This window comes from Pseudorca crassidens, chromosome 2, assembly GCF_039906515.1.
Source record: "Pseudorca crassidens isolate mPseCra1 chromosome 2, mPseCra1.hap1, whole genome shotgun sequence".
Taxonomy (NCBI): domain Eukaryota; kingdom Metazoa; phylum Chordata; class Mammalia; order Artiodactyla; family Delphinidae; genus Pseudorca; species Pseudorca crassidens.
In genome coordinates this window covers 88,482,817-88,508,695 of record NC_090297.1, presented here as the reverse complement: position 1 = coordinate 88,508,695, position 25,879 = coordinate 88,482,817, and the positions used below count along the sequence as shown (strand labels likewise).

At 36.8% G+C, this 25,879-nt stretch overlaps 1 protein-coding gene across 1 annotated transcript; it reads right to left on the bottom strand.

Moving 5' to 3' along the window:
• Positions 1-7,519: 7,519 nt before the first annotated feature.
• Positions 7,520-24,855, bottom strand: VCAM1 (vascular cell adhesion molecule 1). Its single transcript, XM_067727048.1, has 9 exons — positions 24,626-24,855; positions 23,808-24,083; positions 21,227-21,547; positions 19,703-19,969; positions 17,448-17,723; positions 14,928-15,248; positions 13,783-14,049; positions 11,782-12,048; positions 7,520-8,432 (listed from the first exon to the last, which is right to left on the bottom strand). Exons 1-9 carry the CDS (start codon positions 24,687-24,689, stop codon positions 8,272-8,274), a joined length of 2,220 nt encoding a protein of 739 aa, XP_067583149.1. The 5' UTR covers positions 24,690-24,855; the 3' UTR covers positions 7,520-8,271.
• Positions 24,856-25,879: the final 1,024 nt, after the last annotated feature.

The window sequence follows — 25,879 nt, the reverse complement described above, 5'->3', positions numbered from 1 at the left end:
TACAAAGCTACAGTAATCAAGACAGTATGGTACTGGCACAAAAACAGAAAGATAGATCAATGGAACAGGATAGAAAGCCCATAGATAAACCTATACACATATGGCCACCTTACCTTTTTTTTTTTTTTTTAAACATCTTTATTGGAGCATAGTTGCTTTACAATGGTATGTTAGTTTCAGCTTCACAACAAAATGAATCAGTTATATATATACATATGTTCCCATATCTCTTCCCGCTTGCGTCACCCTCCCTCCCACCCTCCCTATCCCACCCCTCCAGGCAGTCACACAGCACCGAGCTGATCTCCCTGTGCTATGCGGCTGCTTCTCACTAGCTATCTACTTTACATTTGGTAGTGTATACATGTCCATGCCTCTTTATTGCTTTGTCACCGTTTACCCTTCCCCCTCCCCATAGCCTCAAGTCCATTCTCTAGTAAGTCTGTGTCTTTATTCCTGTTTCACCCCTAGGTTTTTCATGACATTATTTTTTTCTTAAATTCCATATATATGTGTTAGCATACGGTATTTGTCTCTCTCTTTCTGACTTACTTCACTCTGTATGACAGACTCTAGGTCTATCCACCTCATTACAAATAGCTCAATTTCGTCTCTTTTTATGGCTGAGTAATACTCCATTGTATATATGTGCCACATCTTCTTTATCCATTCATCCGATGATGGACACTTAGGTTGTTTCCATCTCTGGGCTATTGTAAATAGAGCTGCAATGAACATTTTGGTACATGACTCTTTTTGAATTATGGTTTTCTCAGGGTATATGCCCAGTAGTGGGATTGCTGGGATAAAGGAGGCAAGAATATACAACGGAGAAAAGACAGCCTCTTCAATAAGTGGTGCTGGGAAAACTGGACAGCTACATGTAAAAGTATGAGATTAGATCACTCCCTAACACCATACACAAAAATAGCCTCAAAATGGATTAAAGACCTAAATGTAAGGCCAGAAACTATCAAACTCTTAGAGGAAAACATAGGCAGAACACTCTATGACATAAATCACAGCAAGATCCTTTTTGACCCACCTCCTAGAGAAATGGAAATAAAAATAAACAAATGGGACCTAATGAAACTTCAAAGCTTTTGCACAGCAAAAGAAACCATAAATAAGACCAAAAGACAACCCTCAGAATGGGAGAAAATATTTGCAAATGAAGCAACTGACAAAGGATTAATCTCCAAAATTTATAAGCAGCTCATGCAGCTCAATAACAAAAAAACAAACAACCCAATCCAAAAATAGGCAGAAGACCTAAATAGACATTTCTCCAAAGAAGATATACAGACTGCCAAAAAACACATGAAAGAATGCTCAACATCATTAATCATTAGAGAAATACAAATCAAAACTACAATGAGATATCATCTCACACCAGTCAGAATGGCCATCATCAAAAAATCTAGAAACAATAAATGCTGGAGAGGGTGTGGAGAAAAGGGAACTCCCTTGCACTGCTGGTGGGAATGTGAATTGGTTCAGCCACTATGGAGAACAGTATGGAGGTTCCTTAAAAAACTAAAAATAGAACTACCATATGACCCAGCAATCCCACTACTGGGCATATACCCTGGGAAAACCATAATTCAAAAAGAGTCATGTACCAAAATGTTCATTGCAGCTCTATTTACAATAGCCAGGACATGGAAGCAACCTAAGTGTCCATCATTGGGTGAATGGATAAAGAAGATGTGACACATATATACAATGGAATATTACTCAGCCATAAAAAGAAACGAAATTGAGCTATTTGGAGTGAGGTGGATAGACCTAGAGTCTGTCATACAGAGTGAAGTAAGTCAGAAAGAGAAAGGGAAATACCATATGCTAACACATATATATGGAATTTAAGAAGAAAAAAAATGTCATGAAGAACCTAGGGGTAAGACAGGAATAAAGACACAGACCTATTGGAGAATGGACTTGAGGATATGGGGAGGGGGAATGGTAAGCTGTGACAAAGTGAGAGAGAAGCATGGACATATATACACTACCAAATGTAAAATAGATAGCTAGTGGGAAGCAGCTGCATAGCACAGGGAGATCAGCTCAGTGCTTTGTGACCACCTAGAGGGGTGGGATAGGGAGGGTGGGAGGGAGGGAGATGCAAGAGGGAAGAGATATGGGAACATATGTATATGTATAACTGATTCACTTTGTTATAAAGCAGAAACTAATACACCATTGTAAAGCAATTAAACTCCCATAAAGATGTAAAAAATAATAAAAATAAAATAAAATAAAATGGTTGTCATTTTAAGCCACAGAATTTTGGGGTGGTGTGTTACACAACATATAAACCTAACACTGATACACAAGTTAAACCATGTGAATTTCTGATATTGGACAGGTTTTGACTGACAACCTCATATATTTCAACCTAATACGAATAATGCCTTGATATTGTTCTATTGCTCTTAGCTCTTATTCTAAGCAAGTTATAACGCTCTTCTCTCAGAACCCACTCAGCATAGAGAGGTTGAAAGTTATCACCATAACAGTAAATAATAATAACAGTAAATAAAAGAATATTATGTATTGACCAAAAATTAAACAATCCAACAGAGAAGTGTGTTGTATATACTAGTGGTCCATACACAACACTAAAGAGAAAACCCCCCGAGTTCAGCTTTTCCAAACTTCAGTTCTTTGCATACCACCTTCATGATTTAGGTCACGTCTTCATACTCACTATAAGATTATCTACATTATCTTTACTCAGAAAAATCATTTTAGTGAAACATTATATCCCTCCCATCAACGGACCTATTTAAAGAGACTCAAAGTGATAGAATGTTACTGGCTCTCTTTGAAGCTTATATGTTAAGATAGACACATTTACATACCCACAGGCTCTGATTAGATCATCAGACACACAAGTAGCACAACATGTGTCTTAAAACACAAAAGATCAGAGTTCTTTCTTAGCAACATTGTGAAAAACCCAAGGCTTTCCTTCATCTTCTATTTCTCTTTTTCAGTATACTTATCACTCTCCAAACCACAACCTGAGACATCCATTTCTTCCTAGTACCCCAAATATCGCTGGTCTACACAGTGACATTTGATCTAGAACCCTCCTCAGTGGACAGCACTTAAGCTCCAAAGATTTCTTGTCTTCTTTTCCAACCACATTTATCCTGTTCACCAACTCCATGGGTTTTGTTCTCCAATAGAGAGAGTGAATATAAAGAATTCATCTAGACTACTTTGTTCATGCTTATGCTTTCAAGGTACCACGTATACACAAACTATTTTAATTTTTGGTTTACTTCTTTGTATTCTGGCCTTTCCATTAAATATGAGGTAACTTACAGAAAGTGTTTAATAAAATATAAATGTAAGGAAAAGGCACAAGAGGCAGAAGAAAATGCAAACTGGTACAGATGTAACCAAGGGGAAAATAGCACTCAAACAAACAAAATAGTCCATAAAATACCACACATATGCTATAGTTAATATGTAAATTTGACTAAGAATCTCCTGGTTGATCAAAGAATAAAGAAGACAGGTCTTTTATATTAATCTCCTTAATCATGATTTAGAAGAAAACTAATTTCTTCAGGTAAATGTTGTTTCCTGCATTGTATTCTAAAATTAATCTCTTATATGGATCCTTATAATGTGGAGCAGAGAAGTGTAAAATATAAAATAAACATTCCTACAACAAATAGAGAAAAAATTTCTAGAGAGTGTTTCTAGCAGTAGTCTTTGATTAAAAGTGAGTTCAGACTTCTATTTCTAGTCAAGGTAAGGGGTTGGATTTACCATTACAATTGAAATAATGACAAAGCCAGAGAATATATATGAAACAATGTTTTTCAGTCATTGGATAGGAGGTTGCAAAGGACAGTGATATTGGTGAGAGTGGAAACAAATGAGGTAAGTCTTCTGATTGCCCAGATTTACTACCTGGAGAGAGTTTCCAGGCTATAACTTGAAGAGAGAGGGAACTCAGGCAGAGCCTTGGGACTTCCTGAAACTGAGAATTGTTTAGAAGTTGAGAGAGGCTAGGGTTGGTAAAGTGTGCAGGACAGAGTTCCAGAGAGGAGAGAGCTACACAGAGAGAGCTCTGGAAATCTTCAGAAAGTCTCCAAGTCTTCCTCAAGCTGGGCTATGACAGTTTCCTTTGTAAGAAAACTACCCACATATGGGGAAAGAACCACCCAATAAGAGCAAGGGGAACAATTCTTGGGTTTCCACAGGACAAAGCATAGTTTGTGCTCCCTTCAACAAGAGTGGGAAAAACTCATAAATCATGGGATATCAGATAGAATACTCAAAAGAGTATTGATTCAGTAATAAAAGAAAATTAGCTCTGGATTAAAGGTGGCTCCAGTCTCACAAAACAATACTTAAAAAATAAAAAACGGGCTTCCCTGGTGGCGCAGTGGTTGAGAGTCCGCCTGCCGATGCAGGGGATAAGGGTTTGCGCCCTGGTCTGGGAGGATCCCACATACCATGGAGCGGCTGGGCCCGTGAGCCATGGCCGCTGGGCCTGCGCGTCCGGAGCCTGTGCTCCGCAATGGAAGAGGCCACAACAGTGAGAGGCCCGCATACCGCAAAAATAATAAATAAATAAAAAATAAAAATAAAGAAAATAGAAACCTCAAAAGGGTCAACATTTCTCCAAGTAACTTAGCTATGACCTGGAAGAAAAGCTCAGGAATATTTATAAGAATATGAATATATCCAGCACCAAGCAAGGTAAAATTCACAATGTCTTGCATCTAATAAAAAATTAAAGGTCACAAAAAAAGCAGGAATGTATGACTCATATTAAAGAGATGGGCCAATCAATAGAAACAGACCCAGAAATGACACATATGATAGAATTAGCAACAAGAACATTAGAAGTTATTATAATGATATCCAACACATTCAAGAAGGTGAAGGAAACTTGAGCATGGTAAGTAAAGGCCCAAGTAGAACCACTAGCCATGAAAACTACTACTGGGATTATTTTAAAAAACACACATTGAGTAATAGCAGATTAAACAATGTAGAAGAAAAGATTAGTAAACTTGAAAACATAGCAATTGAAACTATTCAAAATGAAACACAAATAGAAAAAAGACTAGAACAAAGAAGCAGAGCATCAGTGAGCTATGGGACAATGCCAAGCACCCTTTTGTATCTGTATTGGAGTTTACAAAAGGGAAGAGGTGGGTGGTACGGAAAAAAATTTTTTGAAGAAATAATGGCTGAAATTTTTCCAAACTTAATGAAAACTATAAAGTCACAGATGTAAGAATCTTAACAAACCAAAACACACACACACACACACACACACACACACACACACACACAAACACACAAATCATAAAGAAAACTATATGAAGGCACATCATAATCAAATTTCTTAAAGCCAGTGTTAAAAATATCCTAAAAACAACAAGAGATAAAAAAGATGTTACATTTAAAGAACAAAGATAAGCAGATTTAGAAGAAGGTGAAACATTTCTAAAGAACAAAAGCAAAAACAAAAACATAACCTTGTCAACCTAGAATTCTATACCAATAAAGTTCTCTGACCATTTATCTGATTAACTTCCACATTGGAGGAAACTACTGACCTGAAAACTTATGTGAGGCAACAGGATGATACCTGTCTCTGTAAATTACATTGTAATTTAATGGAACATAATTATTGTATGTTTATAAAATAGCATAACCATTTGAATGTATAAATTTGTTAATTAAATTATATATTCATTTTATTAAAACTATCTTTCAAAATGAAAACTCAAAAAAAAAAAAAAAACCCAGAGACGTTCTCAGAAAAGAATTCATTACCAGCAAACATGTATGTACTATGAGAAATGTTAAAGGACGTTTCTAAACAGAAGGAAAATGATGGCAGAGGAAAATCTGAATCTACAGAAAAGAATGATGAGTACTAGAAACGGTAAATATGCAGTTAAACATAAAAATTTTCTTAATTTTCAAATATCTTTAAAAGATAATTGACTTTTTAAAGTAAGAAACAACAGCAATGTATTGTGGGGTTTATTACACCTGTAAAATAAAAATATCTTAGCACGAAAGCTGGAAGGGGGAGATAAGAAAATATACATTATAAAGTTCTCATATGTGAAGTGGTGTAATATTTAAAGATGTACTATAAATCCTAAAGCAACTACTAAAAACAAAAACAGAGAGTAATAACTAATAAGCCAATAAAAAGGGTAAAGTGTAATTACTAAAAATATAACAATCAATCCAAAAGAAGGCAGAAAAGAAAAGGAAATATGCAGTAAAGAACAGATGGGATTATCTTACACCATACACAAAAATCAACTCAAAGTAGATTAAGACTTAACATAAGACCTAAAACTATAAAATTCCCAGAAGAATATGTAGGGGAAACCAACAAAGGACAGGTATCCAGAATATTTATGTATCTCCAGCTCAAATGATCCTAAACACAAAGAGTTGTTAAATGTATGAAAAGATGTTCAACCTCACTAATAATCAGGAAAATGCAAATTTAAACCATTATGGGAAATCATTTTATACCCATAAGAAAGGCAAATTTTTAAGTCAGACAATGCCAAATTTTGGTAAGCCATTTAGTAATGTGAACTTATTCACTGCTGGTGGGAGTATAAATTATTTCAATCACTTCAGAAAATAGTTTGGCTTTCCTTATAAACCTGAAAGTGTACATTTCCTACACCCCAGCAATTTCATTAGAATGTATACACTTTATAGGAATTATTGCACCCTAAGTTAACTCTTACACATGTTAGTCAGGAACATGTAAAACAGTGTTTATAGACGCTTTGATCAGTATTGTAAAAATGGAAACAGCCCAAATATCCATCAACACTAGAATGTATAAATAAGCTGTAGCAAAATCTTATAATGAATATACAAAGCTAAATACAATATGGATGAATTATTCAAAAACATAATTTTGTGTGAATAAAGTCATAGACAAATATATTGTTTGATTATTTTTATGTAAAATTCAAAAGCTGGCAAACAAAATAATGTTCTACTTAGGGTTTCCTATATAGGTATAAAATCTCCAAAGAAAGGGAATGGTTAATGTATAATTCACGATATCGCTTATGCCTCAGTAAGAGAGCTGCAATCAGTGAGCAGCATCTAAGAGGCTCTGAAGAATAGTAATGCTCTATCTCTTGGCCTTAGTGGTACATACAGGTGTTCACTTGCTGCCCTTTAATATGTGTATGTTCATCTGCATTCACTCTTTCTGTGTATACTATATTTAAAAAAATTTTTTAATTGCAGATTCCAAGGTCACAAAACCAGATATTTCAGTTCAATAGGTTAGGATGGCCCCAAGAAACGTGAATGTTTGTCAAGTTCCCATGATGATTCTGATGAAAGTAATCTGAGGACCATACTTCAAGTATCTGCTTATTAGTTCTATGGGTTTGAACTCTTTGGTCTTTGAACTTGACATTTCACAAAGAGCTGCAACATGATTAAAGGAGGCAATTAATAATAAATAAACACACAAGTCTTTCAATTCCAGAAATTATCACTTTACTATACAAAAAAACCTAAACATTTACAAAAGAAAATCAAAAGAAGTTGCATTTTTAGACCACATTGGGAAAGTTACACAAGAGTCTGATGAACAAACAACATCATAACACGACTCTGTACCATATTAGTACCATCCAGAGAAATCCAATCAACCATTATACCATAGGTTGAAGTGTTTAGTACCTGAAAGTCAACCCAGTGCCCTCTTGGTTTATCATTTGCCTATAACAATATAAAATCCTAACATCTTTACAAAACATGGAATTTTTGTCTATGAGCTTTATAGGAATAAAATTTTGTTAAAGGAAATAAAATATTAAAAAGATGACATAGTTCAGCTGCCAATCAATATTAAGATGCTTTAAGTTATAACAGTCAATCCAAGCAACATTTTAATAATTATAGAAATGTGACTATAGTGTGCTGATATTCCAAGCAATCTTGCTATGGCATAGTTTTATTTTACATATATACAAATCATGTTATTGCATATACACATCAAGAAACTACTCCAGTCGTCACATTTCAAAGGTAGTGCCTATTTTTTAGGCAGAAATTTTCCTTTGGCTTCTTGCTCACAACAAGGGGCATAGGCAGCCATTTCTTTCCAAGAGTTCACTACATTCAAGGAAGTCTGTACTCCTAGCTTGATGTTTTCCTCGTGGAATGATGAGCAGTACTGAGGATTTGAACTGATAAATAGTGTCTCTGATTGAACATTTCAAACATTAGCTACACTTTTGATTTCTGTGCTTCTACAAGACTGTATGACCCTTTCATGTTGGCTTTTCTAGCAAAATAAATAATCATTCCAATGGCAGGTATTATTAAGGAGGATGCACAATAGAGCACGAGAAGTTCAGGAGAAAAATAATGCTTGTTACTTTCTCTTCCTGGAAAATAACAAAATGGATGCAATTAATGTCTAGTATAAAAAGAAATTGTTTAAGAATAATAGTTACATGTTTTATTTTAACAGTACAACTCGTCCTCTAAAGAGAAGTGAATCAAAGTAGTGATAAGAACCAACAGGACCCAAAATACATATTTCTTTGAATTATTTAAATAATCAGTTAGCAGTTGCTATGGTCATGATGAGTCTAAAGATGACAGTTGTTGATTTCCACAAACTTGGATTCAAATAGATTCAGGTTCAATAGCAGAATGGAAGGAAGGGAGCAACTTTTTAGGACTCATTTAGAAGAGCAAGAATTGGAGAAGAGGGTTTGCTTTGGGAAATAGAAACATATACTAAAGAACTAGGACTCTGATCATTATGAATTAGAATAACTAAACAGTTCTCCAAGAAAAGTCCTGTAACACCTAGAGTGTAACCATTATAGTCAAACACCACATATAAGATAGTAAGGGAAAGAATTCTTGTCGATGGCTTTTTAGAGATATATAGAAAACTTTATATTTTGTATCTCTGAAGTAGGGCATCTTAATACACATTATTCCTCTTCAGCATTTATATCACTTCTCGATAATATGAAGTTTTTTGGATAGCATTATGTTTTAGCTTAAATGTGACTTACTCAGAGAGACATTCTCTGACCTGCATCTCCTCCAGCCTAAACAAGAAACCCTAATATACTTTTTTCCTAATATAGTTATATAACCCACTACATTTTCCCTCCATAGCTCTAATCACAGCTTATAGTTAAACATTTGTTTGCTTATCTATTAATTTTGTCTTCCTCCTTCAGACTGTGAATTACATAAGCACATGTATCTAGTTTCTTTTTGATCCACCACTGAATAGCCAGTACCTGGCTCCCTGCTTGGAGTAGCTTGCACCCAATAAATATCTTTTGAATAGTAATATATTTTTTTCTTTCTACATCCTGTCATTTTGACATTTTGTTGTAAATTGGGTATATAAGGTAATAGTATACAAAAACTTTAAAATTAGTACTCTTTCTACTTACAAAAATCATCTGACCCCTACAATACTATTTAATATCTTAACCTTATAAGAACATCTGTAGAAGATAGCATGGTATTTACTGAAGTTTCATCTCTATTTATATTTACGTTTGCACAGCATTGTATGACCTCACAAATATCATTTCTTCAAGTGAAGTATATATTGTCTCAGTCCTGGAAGAAGTGAGTGATTTGACCTTGATAATCATTGCTTTACTTCTAGGAGTTTCTAATCACTGGAGATCAACCAAGAAGAAAAGAATCACCGGAGTCAGATGACGGGGAGTCCATTTTTTTGAATTATTGAGGTCAAAAACACTTTACCATAAACATAATGATAATTGCCTATTTTTCTACTTTCCCTTGCTAGAGTAGAACTAGTCAGAGTACAAGGGTAATATTTCAATAGAATTTCCATTATCATAATTATGGTTAAGCATCAATATTGATAACCTGCTGAGCAATGGTATCTCTGCTCCTATTGTTTTCTTTTCAATTTAATACATATTATCTTTTGCCTTTTGTTTTCCCCTCAGATATCTGCAGTAAAATACAAATTCGCTGTTGAGTTGGTTACCAGGGCAACCTTCAAATACAATTTTCTATTAGCTGTATCAACACTGAATATCCTAAAGACTCCCAACCGTTTCTATCACTGGAATACATTCAAGCAAATATATTTGTAAAAAAAAAAAATTAATTTTAAAACTTAGCTAATTACAAAAGATGACTAGTTGAAAATTCCCAGGAAAAATGTCAAATTTTTGTTTCCATTCATTTGTAGTTATTTTAAACCATATTTAGTTTGGGGGTTCTAGCTGAGTGCCTAATGTGCTTCAATTTGTTCATTTAAATAATGAGTGAAAAATGGCAAATATGTAAGTTACTAACTTAATAAAGCAATTAGAAAAGACAGCAATGTATGAGAGATAAAAAGTGGAGAAGAAGCTTTGGTGTGTCTTTAAAAGAGAATCGTTAACTACAAAAAGAAATATAAAAATGTTGGGAGTCCAAGTTCCTGGGACTAGGCTTAATTAAAGGTGTTCTGGAGGCATTGAGGATTAAATAGGAATAAATGAATTTCAACCTACTCATAACCAAGATCTCAATCCGTCCAGAAACATCCCCAACCTCATTGGAAGCACTGATTACATACATCCCTGTGTCACTTTGAGTAACATGATACTAGGTAAATGTTCCATTCTTTGAACACATAGTAACTTCATTGGCCAGATCAACTCTTTTCAGGATAATCACTGCAGGTGGATGACTAAAAGTTTTACATGTAATCGTGATATTTCCCCTTCTTTAACATTTCTAGGTGTATGTATTGATATTGTTGTGTTCTGAGGAGGTACCATGAAGACAAGAAAACATATGGTAAGGTCTTGTAATCTTGAGAGATTTGGCCAGATGAGTAAAATTTTTATCCATTTTCTGACCCACGTTTAAATTTTCTTTACACTGATGAGTAGTTGCTAACTCTGAGAGCCCAGTGCCAGAGGCTCTTAAGAATTGGCATTTGTTTGCAAGAATGTTCACTTCAATTTTGGCTTCCAACACACAATGGGAGCTCATTAGCACTCAAGGAGTGGGAGACAGAGTAGTAAAGGCTGACTTGTTCTACTTCCACTGATAAGATCAACAGATCCTACTGTGTGTTCACACGAGGGGTTAGGAGATTAAGAGGCTTCTGAAGTTTTTCTGCTGGGGCCACTGCCCCCTCCCTCCCTCTCTCCATCAGAATAGGGTAAAATGGACAAGGAGCTTGGATTTTCTAAGGAGACAGTTCTGTAGTCTAGAGTTTCCTTTAAGTTGTTCAGCATTAAGATCACCATACTCAGTTATTTTCCTGAAGAGAGTCAATCCAGAAAATATGTAGTTACTCTGTGTTCAGAGAGTGACACTCTCTTCTGGTAGGAAGGAAAATGGTCTGGATAGAACCTTTCTTTTTCCATGTGCCAATTCTACTTCCCTAGTTTCCTTATAACCCCCAGGGAAAGGTTTTGAAAATACATTTAAACACTTTGGAAATGCAGGACCTCAGAGACCAATGATGAATTGTCAACGTTTAAAAAAGCAAACGGGAATTCTACACTGACCAATGATTGATTAATGTCAACTTCCTGGCTGACTCTATAGGATAGAGCAGCTGTGCGTGATTATTTTAGGAAAGACTAAGAAATAACCATAATCATCATGGAATTCAGTTCCATTTTGCTCACTCATTCACCTAATCCTTGAAATTCGTTACAATTCACCAAGCCTCTGACCGATTATAAAAAATAATAAAAAACAAAAACAAAAACAAACCTTTAACATCAAGTGTTATGCTTCTTAATTGCAAGCCAACTTCATTTTTAGATTCACATTCGTATACTCCTGCATCCTCCAACTGGGCCCTGTGGATGGTATATGCACCATCTGTAGACTTCAGCACTATGTAGCCTGACCCTGCTTTTTTCTTCAGGATTATCAAAGTTTGGGGGACATTTCCACATGTACAGGAGATAATGACAGTGTCTCCTTCCTTGACACTCTCAGAAGGAAAAGCTGTAAGTCGTATATCTTTTGGAGCAACTGTGGAAAGAATTTAAAGATACCTCTGACTGAATGAAATATAAACCAATCCCATATTAATTTAATGACAGTAACAATAGCTGTCAAGATGGTATTTGTGCTTACTGTTTGCGTTAAATATTTAGAGGGGTAATTAAAGAAGTCAAGCATTTACTGGATTGTTGTAAATGATCACATTTTTAATAAAAGAAGACAACTCTTATGCTTCTTTCATGTCCCTTAATATAATTCTTTACCCAGCCTAGCCAACGAATAAGTGTTTTAAAAACAGCTGTAGGTTTCAAATGTGAAAAAGAACTTTTTTTTTTTTGGTCACACTGCTGTGCAAATATTTCTTTAAGTATAAAGGCCTTTACAGGCTTCTGAGTTCTGAGCTGGACAATCCCAGATCAAGAAATTAAGCTCTGGGGCTTCCCTGGTGGTGCAGTGGTTGAGAATCTGCCTGCTAATGCAGGGTTCGAGCCCTGGTCTGGGAGGATCCCACATGCCGTGGAGCAACTAGGCCCGTGAGCCACAACTACTGAGCCTGCGCATCTGGAGCCTGTGCTCCACAACAAGAGAGGCCGCAACAGTGAGAGGCCTGCGCACCGCGATGAAGAGTGCCCCCGCTCGCCACAACTGGAGAAAGCCCTCGCACAGAAACGAAGACCCAACACAGCCAAATATAAATTAATTAATTAATAAACTCCTACCCCCAACATCTTCCTTAAAAAAAAAAAAAAGAAATTAAGCTGTGCTTACAATCCTTAACAACACCAATTATCCTGGGCTAAGTACTTGACATACAACATCTCTGTTAATACGCAACCTGTGGAGGGAGGTACCACATCACCATTTTATAAGTGAGATTCCCATTAAGTTCATCTGTTTTGTGACTTGATTTGATACTCTTTCCCCAACCAGAGCTACATCCTAAGGGCTTTCTTTAAGGTAGTGCATTGCCCTGCCAAGGTTCTTCCTTTAAAATACAAATTATTATTGTAATGATGTAACAAGAAAGTCACTAATATCTTAGTGGAAACAATACCAAGGGGTAAGAGCGGAACTGACTGCTCTAGTGAAGAAGAGAACCTTGAACCCCAAAAGGGAAGGTATGAGAGAAATCCAAGTCACTTCATGATTTTGCCCAAAACTGCCTACAGCTTCATCCTGTCAACTAGGAATTGTTTTGTTCTCAGTCTTGCCTCTCCATCCTGGCAAGAATGGGTCTGGATCTGCTAACTTCATCCACCCTAGTGATTCTATGCCATTAAACTGATAAACCAGAGGGCATGGTCACTGCTACTCAATCTCAGAATTTATAAAATGTTTAAGTGCCTTCTTAGGCTCCTAAGCACACACTAGCAGGCATCTTGTGAGATTGCCACTCAGAGTTTAATCCAGCTAGATAAGGTAGCTTTAGTCCTAAGTAATTTCAAAATACATATATACAGCTTCCTATCCTTATTTCAATGCCATAATCAATGCCTTGTAAGTGTAACTGGAACTCTTGGCACAGTTCCTGGATTCCACCTGCAGTTGAAAGAATTTTGGGATAAGTGACTTGGAATGGTTCATGGGGAAGTACTATTCCAGGAGCTTTCCGTGCAGAGGAAGCATCATGAGCTCTTCAAAATGCTCAATGCATTCTGTTTTAGTAAAAATTTTGTTTGTTTCAAAACGGACTTTGTTCAAAACCAGTAACACAACCAAAATAAGACTAGCAATCATAACTCATTTAATCACTTAGCTCACCTTGGATAATTAATTCGACTTCTTTTCTGCTTATTCCAACCTGGTTAATGCCTTCACAGACATAAATACCAGAATCTTCCATTTTTGTAGACGTTAAGGTAAGAGTGGTATTCTCGGAAAGAGGCTGTAGATCCCCATTACTTAGCAGTCTACTCCACAGGATTTTCGGAGCTGGAAGGCCATCGCTAGAACATGTCATATTCACAGATCTACCTTCCTCCAGGACGGAGGAGGGGCTGATCAAGATGGTTGTATCCCCGGGAGCAACTGAAAAGGTGGGGACACTTGTTAGCTTGAGTCTTTATACACCGAGTTCCAAAGAATTTTGATAATGTTGCAAAACTGGGCTATGGATTCACGGATTAGAACAGTTTATAAATCTTGATAACTTTCCAAAAGAGGTTTCTGTCCGCGTTTACTTTAGCAGGTACAGAAGGATAGAGAGTAGAATATGGACACATCCTGGATATTTTCCAATGGAAATAAATTCTGTAGAAACTCTCTTACTATCAAAGAATGGATGATCAATGATAGTACATATTGACATTTATGGTACATTAAACATGACCATGAACTATGTGAATCACCTATGAAAAGGTGGACTCTATTTTTCTACCTCTTGAATCTAGGCTGTCCTTGTGACTAACTTTGACCAATATATCCTGGAAGAAGTAACACGGTAGGACTTCCAAGCCCAGGCCCCAAGAGGCCCCTTTCATGATCACCCTCTTGAAATACTGCACTCTGGTGACTATACCTAGGTTACCTTCCTTGAGAGACACCACATGGAGAAAGAAAGGCCAAGAAACACCAGAGAAGGCCCAGACATGTGAGTGAGGCCACCTGGGACCATCCCCCACTGACCTGCCAACTGACTGACAATGCATGAATGAGCTCATCTAATACCACATTGAACAAACTGCCCATCTGACCTCTTCCCAAATTTCCAGCTTAGAATCATAAGCCAATAAACAGTTGTTTTAAGCATTGGGGGTGGTTTGTTATAATAATCATTATTTTGTTGTTCCTTTTCAATTATTTTTTTCACAACAGTTTTAACTATCAACCTCATGTTAACTCTTTCCTGGTAACCATGATTAAAAAAAATTCATATTAAATTGTGGATACATCATGCATGTACTTACCACTAACATATAGTATCTGTGTACTCTGCCTTTGTTTGGGTTCAAATTCCATTTCATCAATAGGTAACTTAGCCAGACAAACAAGAACTTTTCCCGTGTCTTCAGTGGTGGGGATGAAGGTCATTTCCAAACTCTTGGTCTCTAGGGATTTCTTACTTACATCTTCCAAAAAGATTTTATTCTTCATAATACTCTCCCCTTTAAGTAATTCAATTTCCAGCCGGTCAAAAGGGTACACATCAGGAACCTTACAGCTTACAGTGACTGGGTTTCCACTCACTAACAGACCACTCATCTCAATTTCTGGATCTCTAAGGAAGGCTGCAAATGTCAAGCAAAAATGATGTTTATATGTGACAGTCAAGGAAAAACAGAACTAATCTCTATTAAATGCAAAGGTCTCAAAATGCAGATTTTAATTCACCTGGGATAGGATGATCACTAATATATAAATAACAACATTAAATATAAATAGTTATGACATTAAATATAAATAATGCTGGAAATGAAAAATAACTAGCACATCAAATCATCAGCTAATAAATATACTTTTTATTCTTCTCTAGTGATGCAATCTTGCTGACAGCTGTGGTCTGGTCTTTTCAATGGACATGTCAGCTTCCACCATCCTATTTAGTAACTATATATTTTAAACATTTTAAATATTTTCCAGGACGTATTGGATATTTACTATGTGCTAGTCCCTTAACATTCATTATCTCAGTCTTCAAAACGGCATAATCTAATGGGTATTAACTTATTTTACAGCTAGAAAAACTTATAGAGAATGTATTTTACAGCTAGAGAAACACAAAATTCATAGAGGCTAAGAGTCTGCCATTTGGCATCATATCTAGTAAGTCACTGAGCTGAGATCAGAATTTCTATTTCCTTGAGCTCAGAGCCCAGGCTTGGTTTCACAGAGCCATGCAGCCTCTCATCTCAGATAAGACCCAAGGGCACTTCTCAGTTTAGACATTTTCATTTGCAATGGCCAAGTTTAGGCAGAAAGTCTTAAATGTTCCTTGGATAATACTTGTAGTTAAGAAGAAACTATGAGATTTAGATTCTGAATAACATTTCTAACACATCTTATGCAAATCAATAAATGTGAGATTAGAGTGGTTATCAAGAGCAAGAGCCATGCTAAAATTTTTTTCTCCTTAAGCGAAGTGTCGTTAAAGTGCTACATTCTCTAAAGTTTCTATATGATGGTAAGGCTTCATTGCTGGTTCTCATTGCTGTTGGGAATGTGCCTACATCAGCAGGTCCTGGACTCTTGGTAATACGATAACGCAATAAATTTACCCTTCTTCTGAGAGATTCAAATCCCTTTACGGACATACTCTAACTCATGCTGAACAAACTCCTGAGGGGTAACACAAGTTTGGGCAGGATTTCTGGAGGAAAATCTCTACAATTGTTCTCTTGAATTCTACTGAATAAAAACAAGGCAGAATAACCTACTCAAAGTGTAACTTTATGATCACTTTGTATATTTTCTCCCTCGTTCATTATAAACTGAGGAACTCCAGCAATGTCAATTCATAGAGATTTGAGGCTGTAAAGGATTTTTGTTAAGGTGACAAGAACAGCAAGAAAAAGTGTAGTGTATTTATGTGGCGTAAATCAATATTCAAATCTAGTGCAGTCTCCTGTTTCTACTTTTTGTCTGCCACGGACCATCCCCAGTGACAAATCTAATGCCCTGGCTTTCTTTTGCTCCCCATTGCCTCATTTCTCCCATCCTGCCAATCGGCTTTCAAATGTGCCGTCAAAACAGACCTACTAGAGCATGGACTTGAGGATACGGGGAGGGGGAAGGGTAAGCTGGGACGAAGTGAGAGAGTGGCATGGACATACATACACTACCAAATGTGAAATAGATCGCTAGTGGGAAACAGCTGCATAGCACAGGGAGATCAGCTTGGTGCTTTGTGACCGCCTGGAGGGGTGAGATAGGGAGGGTGGGAGGGAGGGAGATGCAAAAGGGAAGAGATATGGGAACATATGTATATGTATAACCAATTCACTTTGTTATAAAGCAGAAACTAACACACCACTGTAAAACAATTATATTGCAATAAAGATGTTAAAAAAAACACAAAAAACAGTATGCTTGGGCCTCACCCCCAATTCAAATAATTGAGCAGCAGTCATCCCACCCTGTTATCTGAGTGGACACTGACTACACTCCTTGCACACGACCACCTCTGTACACCCCACATACACAGGGAAGCAGGGAGCATGCAGTGCGTTCAAGTCCATGATGAGAGAGTATCGACAAGACACAGCCTAAGCATTGTGGATGCTGGGTTCTTATGTAATATCTACTTAAGACTTAGGCCAATTAAGTTACATCAAAAATTCTGGTTCAGAGATTTAGGAACCATTCACAATGCTAAATTCCCCTTCTAAACACAAGGATCTTGTCTTGTGTCACAGATTCACATTCTGTTTCTTCCAGTGGAACTGGGAACAACGACGACAAAACAGTAAACAATTCTGAAAACCACTTACAGTAGAGCTCCACGTGGATTCCTTTTTCCAGTTTCTTATGCCCACATGTCACGGTGCACAGATAAAAATGTTCGTTCTCAAATCTCACAGGACTCAGGGTCAATGTGGACTTGGACCCCTCGCTCCTCACCTTCCCGTTCAGAGGACTGTCTATCTGGGTTCTCCAAGAAAAAGATGGGGACTCGCAACCCATGACATCACAGGTCAACACAACTGAGTCGCCAATCTGAGCAGCAATCTGGGATCCAGGGGAGATCTCTACAGTAAACATTTTCTCTGGGGGATAAAAGAACAAGACGAAAAGAAGATAAGATTCTTTTCTTCTTTCATCACAGCTCAATATATGGTCTTTTTTTTTCCTGGCCTCTTTTCAGCTAACATCTATGCCAGGAATAAATTACTCCTTTCCACCTTGGGACCTTCAGAAATGAAACCACATCTTTTAAGAACAAACGCACAAGACGCTGTTGATTCATTCATTCAATAGAATGAATAAGGATAAAAATTTGTCAAGACAGAGATTGGCATCTTTTCAGCAAAAAAAAAAATCATTCTCCACTCAAATGTAGTTTATTAAATCCCTGTAACAGTGGAAAAACAGCTCAAAAATATAAGAGGTTCCAGTGTGTCAAGCATTGTGGAAATCACTTTACATATATTATCTCATTTAATCCTCACAACTTCATGAGCTGATATTATTATTTCTGTCTCCCTCTCCTCCCCTTCTTCCTCCTCCTCTTTCTTCTTGAGGAAAAATGATAAATAACCTCACCCAGGTTACAAGTGGCAAAATTAGGACTTGAAGCCAGGTGGGTCTGATTCAAGATCCCAGCTTTTCAATTGCTTGAACAACTAAATCAAATCATCCTCATGTGGAGATAAAACAAAATCTAAGAAAAGTACTGAAAAAAAGTTATACAAATATGTCTTCTGATTAGAAGCAATGCCCATAACAGACCAGCACTTAGAGCTTCTGTATCACCAGAATAAAGCTGCACCATTGAAAGTCACACAGAATCACATTGAAAGCAGTCAAAATCTAAGCATTAAAGTGGTACGCAGGCCACCTCTTAAATTTGTTTGATACAATATAAAAATACTTTACTATTGACTCAGGGGCTGAAAACTGAGATGCCAGGGCAAACTCCTAAGTCTCACATATCCAGAAAAGCTCTTTGGCTGCCAGTGCCATCCCTGCTCGTTGTTTCTGACTAGATTGTGAAGAGTTTTATGCGACTATTTTAAGAAATGTGAATTTTAATTTACATGCAGTTAGGGTTTGGTTGAAGTAATATAAAATGTGCACCTTTCTTGTTTAAGGTAGATAAATCTGGTAGCAGTGCATAGGATTATGTTGGGGGACAGAATGATAGCAGGGTGACCATTTAAAGACAATTATCTATAGTTGAAAAACCGTGGGGTTTGGGGTTTAAATGGGCCTCTATTAAATGCCATTAATGAGTTCTGTGACTCTAGGCAAATTGTCAACTATTCTGTGCCTGTGTTTTTATTCACCTCATAAGGTTGTGGTAAAGAAAAAAGATGTAACATTTATAAAGTGGAAAGAGAATTCCTGGCAAATATTAGGTGTACAAGCAATAAGGGTCATTATTAATCTCTGGGTGACACTATTCTCTCATCTGTAAAATGGATATAAAATACATACTCGTTAGTTATTTCTTGAATATTAGAGGAAACATATGTAAAGTGCCTGGAATATAGCTGGTGGATGTTATTTATTGATAAGAACATCTTTCAAGAGTTCAAGTGAGAGATGATAAACTAAGGCAATGGCAAGAGGGTTGAAGAAAAGAGGTCAGATTCTAGGGATCATTTTGAGGTAGAACTGACAGGTTTTGGTGATATGGAATAGGAACATGAATTTCAGAGTAAACAGCACATAATACATAGTTCAAATCTTGGGAGTCCAGAGTTAGAAGGGAGGAGGACCAGATGTGGGAACCTGAGAATACTAATATTCAAGGGGCAGAAGGACGAGAGAAAGCCAAGGAATGAGGCAGTGAAAGAATGATGAGAAATGGAAAGGAACCAGAAAAGCAGAGCCATGGAAGTTCTGGCAGGAAAGATTTCCAAGAAGTATGAGTAAGATGAATATATAATTGTATAAAAGCACATGACGATCAGATGGATCATCAATAAAAGTTAATGAAGTAATTTTGGCATTGAAGCTATTTCACTATTGCTTAAATCCAAATGATGGCAGCTTTATCAGTCCTTTTTCGCATTCTGCTTACCTTGAACAATTAATTTCACCTCTTTTCTGTCTTTCCCAACCAGATTAACTGCTTCACACATATAAATTCCAGAATCTTCCATCCTCATAGCAATTAAAGTGAGAGTTGCATTCTCAGAAAGGAGCTGTAGATTCCCATTGTCTAATTTCTTGCTCCAGAAAATCTGTGGAGCTGGTAGACCTTCACTGGTACATGTCATCGTCACGGAGTCACCTTCTTGCAGGCTTGTGGAGGGGTTCACAGATATAAGTGTGTCCTTGGGTGAGACTGAGAAGGCAGGGCACAATAGTAGTCATTGCTAAGCATCATCTTGATCCAATAGGGCTACGGTATTTCTCTCATAGACTTTATTTACATACTTTCACAAATTTGACAAACTTTCTCTGCCAAACTAGGGTAAAGAATTGCTGAGTCATAAAAATTAGTCAATCCAGTTTCTGACTAATTTGATGGAGTTACTTTTTTTGATGTTTGGTGTTTTCAGATGGCCATAGATACTCAGAAATTAAGAAAACTCTTAGAATAATGTGGTTCAATCTCCTAGGTAAGGTAGAAGTTCCGGCTCAGCTTCCTTGCCAAAGGTTCATTCAAGTCAGCTTCAACACTTATGGTGCAAGGAAATCCATGCCTTATAGTAAACACAGTCCATTTGATTTTGGGACAGCTCTAGTTATTAGAACACTTTCCCTTTATTGAGCTGAACTCTTCCTCTTTGTAACCAACTTTTATACACCGGTCATAGTTCAGTCCTCTACTGCTAAAGAATATATCAAATCCCACTTCTACGTGACTGTCTTTCAAATACTTAGTTATAGCTCTTGTTTCCAAGTTTTATATTCTCTAGGAAAAATATCTATTTTGACTATTCTTCTCAAAACATTGATAAAATGTTTCCATCTCATTCTCTTTCAACTAAACTTGTTATAGAAGGCAATACTCCTTTTAAGTATGGTGTCAAAGCAGACCAGAGCATTTTAGCCTAGAACAAAACACAGTGAGTCCACTCCTACCAGTTTTGGGATTTCAAGACTGCTTCAGCTCCCCCAGCCATCTCAGGGAGCATGGAGACAATCAAACCTCATCTCCTCTCTCTCACCCCACACATATGTGTCCAGATGAGCATACATATACGCACTCACACACAGAATAAGTGCCCACCTCGTAAAATCTCTATACCTTGATATTTCAAGGCATGGTATACGAGTTTACAAAACATGATTAAAAACATTTTATCACTTGAGTCTATTTCCTACTACCCGATCAGGTGGTATTAGTAGTCCTCTTTGATAGACTGTGAAATTAAGTGACCCAAATTCACACAGTTAGTGGAGCCAGAACTTAAGCTCAAATCTTCTCAACACAAATTTGATGTGCTTATTAAATTATGCTATTGTCAAAAATTATGCTCTCAATGAATCAAAATGGTGTAAAAACTACAAACATTTTCTTCTTGACTTTAGCTGCTAAGTTTACTGTTGTATAGATCCAAGACTAAATTCCCATAGACTTTACACAAGTACTTACTGTAGACTTGCAGTTTTTTTGTAGTCTCCCTTACTTGGGGTTGAGAATCAATTTCATTAATGTGTAATGTAGCTTGACAAACAAGAGCTTTCCCAATATCCTCATCAATAGGAGTGAAGGTTACTTCCAAACTCTTCGTTTCCTGGGACTTCATTTCTGAAATCTCCAGAAAGTTCTGTGTCTTCACGGAATGGTTGCCCTTCAGTAATTCTACCTCCAGCCTTTCAAATGGGTAAACATCAGGGACTAAACACGTGACTGTGACTGGCTTCCCAACCTCCAGGGGACCACTCAAATGGATCTCTGGGTCCTTAGGGAAAGCTGCAAAGTTCAAACAAATACATGCAAATGGACTTTTTGTTCATGTTGTATGAGGTCCCTTACTGATTTAAATCAATGTAAACTAAATCTAATATGTTTGCGAATACAGTCTTAATACAGAAGAATTGTTTAAATAGCCTTTCATGGTTTGGGGTAGGTTCAAGAACTGGAATCTCCTGTTAGAGAGTTCAGTTCTGACGCTGCATGTACTAAGTGTTGCATGTTATCAGAGTGAAAGGAAGGCGAAGAAATTCATGTTTATTGAATACTTATGTGTGCCCATCACTGTGCTATTCATTTAACACCAATGACTTTATTTCATCCTCACAACAACCCTAAGAAATAGATACCACAATTCATAGATATGAAAACATAAACTTAGCACATGTGCATAACTTTCCTAAGGTCACACAGCTAGTAATGGTAAAGCTGGGATTTAAACTCAGGATTTTTATTAGTCTGTATTACTATTGAAGATATTTTTATGTTATATCACATTCTCTTATTTTAGTGAGGGCAGATATATTTCATTTTATGGATAAGGAACCTGAGGCTTAGAATGGCATTGCAAAGAATAGTTATTGGGCAAGATATGCTAAGAAATGAAAAGAACAATTCTAAATAATTGGTTTCTGAAAAATGGTGCCTCTGACAGGCATTCATCCACCAGAAAGGTACACCTGTGCAGTCTTTAAATTCTGGAAGGCATATTTGCCTCCCAAAATGCCTAACTCAAAGTATAACTAATACTCCATTTGAACTTTTTAGTGTCAAGGGACACATTAGTTCAGTCAGCCATTGCTTTCCTTGCAAGGCTACTTTTCATTGCAAACCGCCAGGATGGTAACACATTGGCTCGATTCAAGACTGTGAAATAAGAAAACAAAGTTTCCAACTCTAAAGAATATTACAGTCAAATGTGGAATGGAGACAGGACTGTTAAGCATAATGAAAGACAGACATTCTTGAAAAAAAAACTAAAAAACTTCAGCCAAGATAATTAAAGCCAGAAGGGCCTTCATTTCTCTTTTTAAATCTTCAACTATTTGGTACTTGCGAGGAAAGGCAAAGGAACTGGAAATGTTTTGCTATGTGAAGAAACAGTATTTTTCATTTTTCCACCAATAGTCCTGTCCCTCATATTCTGAAAGAAATGCGCTTATAATACACATAGTTTGCTGTCAGGTAATACAAGAACTCACTACTTTCCCCTGTATTTACATAAGGGGGCCTTTCAAGGAGCTCAGGAGGCTGCACAGACATAAACTCTGCATGTACAACCAGCATAATTGAAAGCAGCCGGCCAGGCACAGTTTCTTGGGAAGCACTAGCAACATACAGGCTTCTTGAAGAATCAGTTAAGGTTACTGGACAAAGTTGTCTCCACTACAGCAGAAGAGAAGCAACATAAGTAGAAAAGATAATCAAATGATGTCTTTCTGAAGAGATGACTATCAAGGATTCCAGTATTTTGGAAAGAGCAGTAACCAGAATGCAAGTGATTTATTTCAGGTTATTTTTTCACTCCTTTTGCTAACTTTCTTTGCTGGATTGAGAATGGATTTGGGTACATTTTGGTAGGCTGGTAAACGAGGGGTATTCATTCACATTCACAAGGCAAATCTAGTTCATTATACAAATATCTTTGAGGTTGAGTGATTGAGCATCAAGACTTAATGGCACCAAACAAAAACAAAAACAAAACCTCCTAAATTTATCTCCACCAAAGTCAAATGAGTGAAATGTTTGCAGATATTTTTCTTCTAGCTAAAGGGGAAAACTTTGTACAGGAGCCCATTACTAAATTATAGATCCCCTGCTTAATCTTTAAACTAATTTTAAGCACCAAATTGCATAAGAATAAATAAATGGAAAATCCCTGAAGTATGGAATTCATAAATCATTTAGACACATGGACAAGTGAACATATAAGGATATAATTGAATAGAAATTTTTTAAAATAAAATAAACAGAACCTTAGAGATCTTCACTTTATGATTAAGAAAACTGAAGCCTAGAGAAGTTGAGTCTTACCCATGGTCACCATGTTTGTGGCAGAGTTGGAAATAGAAGCTAGGATTTGGGTCTCTGGTCTAGTGCTAGGTTCAGCTGTCTCTAGCTTTCTTGGTACACTGGGTCCTCTAGCCAAGAATCTGGACATGAATATACTTTTTTCTTTCTTTTCTTTCAAAACTATCCTTTTAGAAACTTATTTTAAAGCAAAATGGAGAGAAAATCAAATATTCTCTGAAGTACTCACAGTAGATCTCCACTGGGATTCCTTTTTCCAGTTTCTGAGACTCACAAATCACTGTGCACAGGTAATAGTGTTCATTCCCCAGACTAACAGGATCCATGGTCAGCGTGGATTTGGTCCCCTCATTTCTCACCTTCCCGTTCAGTGGACTGTCTATCTGAGTTCTCCAGGAGAACGATGGGGACTCACAGCCTGTTGTGCTACAAGTCAGTGAGATGGAGTCACCAATCTGAGCAATAATTTTGGATTCAGGGAAGATGTCGATTTTAAAAGCTTGAGCTGTGAAGGCAGAAAGAAAAAAACAAACACTGGTTTGTTGAGTATTCTAGTCCTTCTTCTCTGTTCTAGTATAACACCCAAAATACAATCTGGCTGATCTCTTTCCTAAACTGCTTCCAACTAACGCAAGGCAGCATTGAAGTCACTTTCAAAAGAAGGTGTTGAAATCTTCTTCGCTTAGGAGAACCCTCATTCTGACCTTGATGCCCATTTATCAGAGTTGTTTTGTCACTAGCTAAGTTTGCTCTCATTATCAAGTGCAGGAAACTAAAAGACAGACCTTCCTAGAGATAGAATCCAATTACTCATTTGACATTGGAAAAAAAGTATCCAAAAAACATCAACTTTACAGCTGTAACTATGACAATATAATGGTGTCTAGCAATACTCAATAGCACATTAAAAGTTAGGTTAAATTAAATTTTCCCACTCTTTAAAAATCCTAGTGCCTTTCTTTACGACCATAACAAAACTGACTGAAGCCAAAATCAGGGCTAAAATGGAATGCTAGCATTTGGAACAAATCAAGGAGAAGAACTTACAAACTGCAAACACCATCCAAAGTATATTTGAGGCTCCAAAGATCACAACCATCTTCCTAGGCATTTTAAGTTGCTGTTGTTATGAGAAAATAATAGTTCCAAAACCCTTCTTTCTGTCCCCACTGAAAGTGCCTGGGAAGTCTTGAGCTCCTAAAGCCAGTGAGGTTCAGTGAGGAATGAAATAGAAAGTCTGCTCTTTATAAAGGGTCTTGTTGCAGAGACACAGAGGCGGAGGGAAATCCCTTCAAGGGGAAACCCGGAGCAGAGCCAGAAAAAAAGTTTAACTGACACCCAGCCAAGTCCAGTGTTAACCCCTTCCGTTGCTCTCAGTACTGAAACTACTATCTCTGCCCTAGAAAAAGAAAACACTTCCAAGCCTATAAAATTAAAACTTTTCCTGATTTTTCATTCTGAAAGGATATCTTTGCATGAAATATATAAAGTAATGCTTGTGGCAGAATGAGGCTTTCTGAATCCAATGGGGAAAAGAGAGGGAAAAATAGTAAATTACACTCTAGTTTTTGAAGTGGCTAAACAAGCACTATGTCATGTGAACTGATTCTTCTCCATTAGGAAGATATATTTGCAATTCTAAAACAGAGACTAAATTTTCTCTTGCAAAAAAAAGGAAAAGATCCTTTCTTTTGATGAGTTATTTTTTAAAAGAGAGACAGCATAGCTTCTTAGTTTTATACGTTTTATTCACAACATAGTTTTTTTGACAACAAACATCCAGCTTCTGAAATGATTTTCTTGAGTAGAGAATAAAGGAACACTACCAGAACAAGAGAAAGAATTTTCCTCTTCTGTTTTAGAAAAGTTACCAATTCTTTGGTTCAGTTGCTGGATAATTGGAAGTCTTTTGCAGACTTAAATGAAATGTATGGAAGTCATCTGAAGTGGTAAATCTCTTGACTGTGAGATTTAACCACAAACACAGTTAAAACATGAAAAATAATTTGTTTCTCTTTTATGGTAGGTGACAACAACAATTTTATGCTCTTTTTCCCCGCCAGTGAAAAGACTTTTTAAAAGGTATTTTTAAATGACTGTTTTTGCCTTACACACACATACTTAAGTCTTTGCAAAATGCTTGCCCATCAAAAAGAAACCGGAATAGCCACTTCCTTGTATTAGACTTGTGCAGGTCTTCCTCCCACACTGGATCATCAGTTCGTATCATGGTCCCAGACCAGTTCTTGTTCAGCATTGTATCTTCCTCTGCCTTCCCAATATCTAATGCTTGGTTTTGCA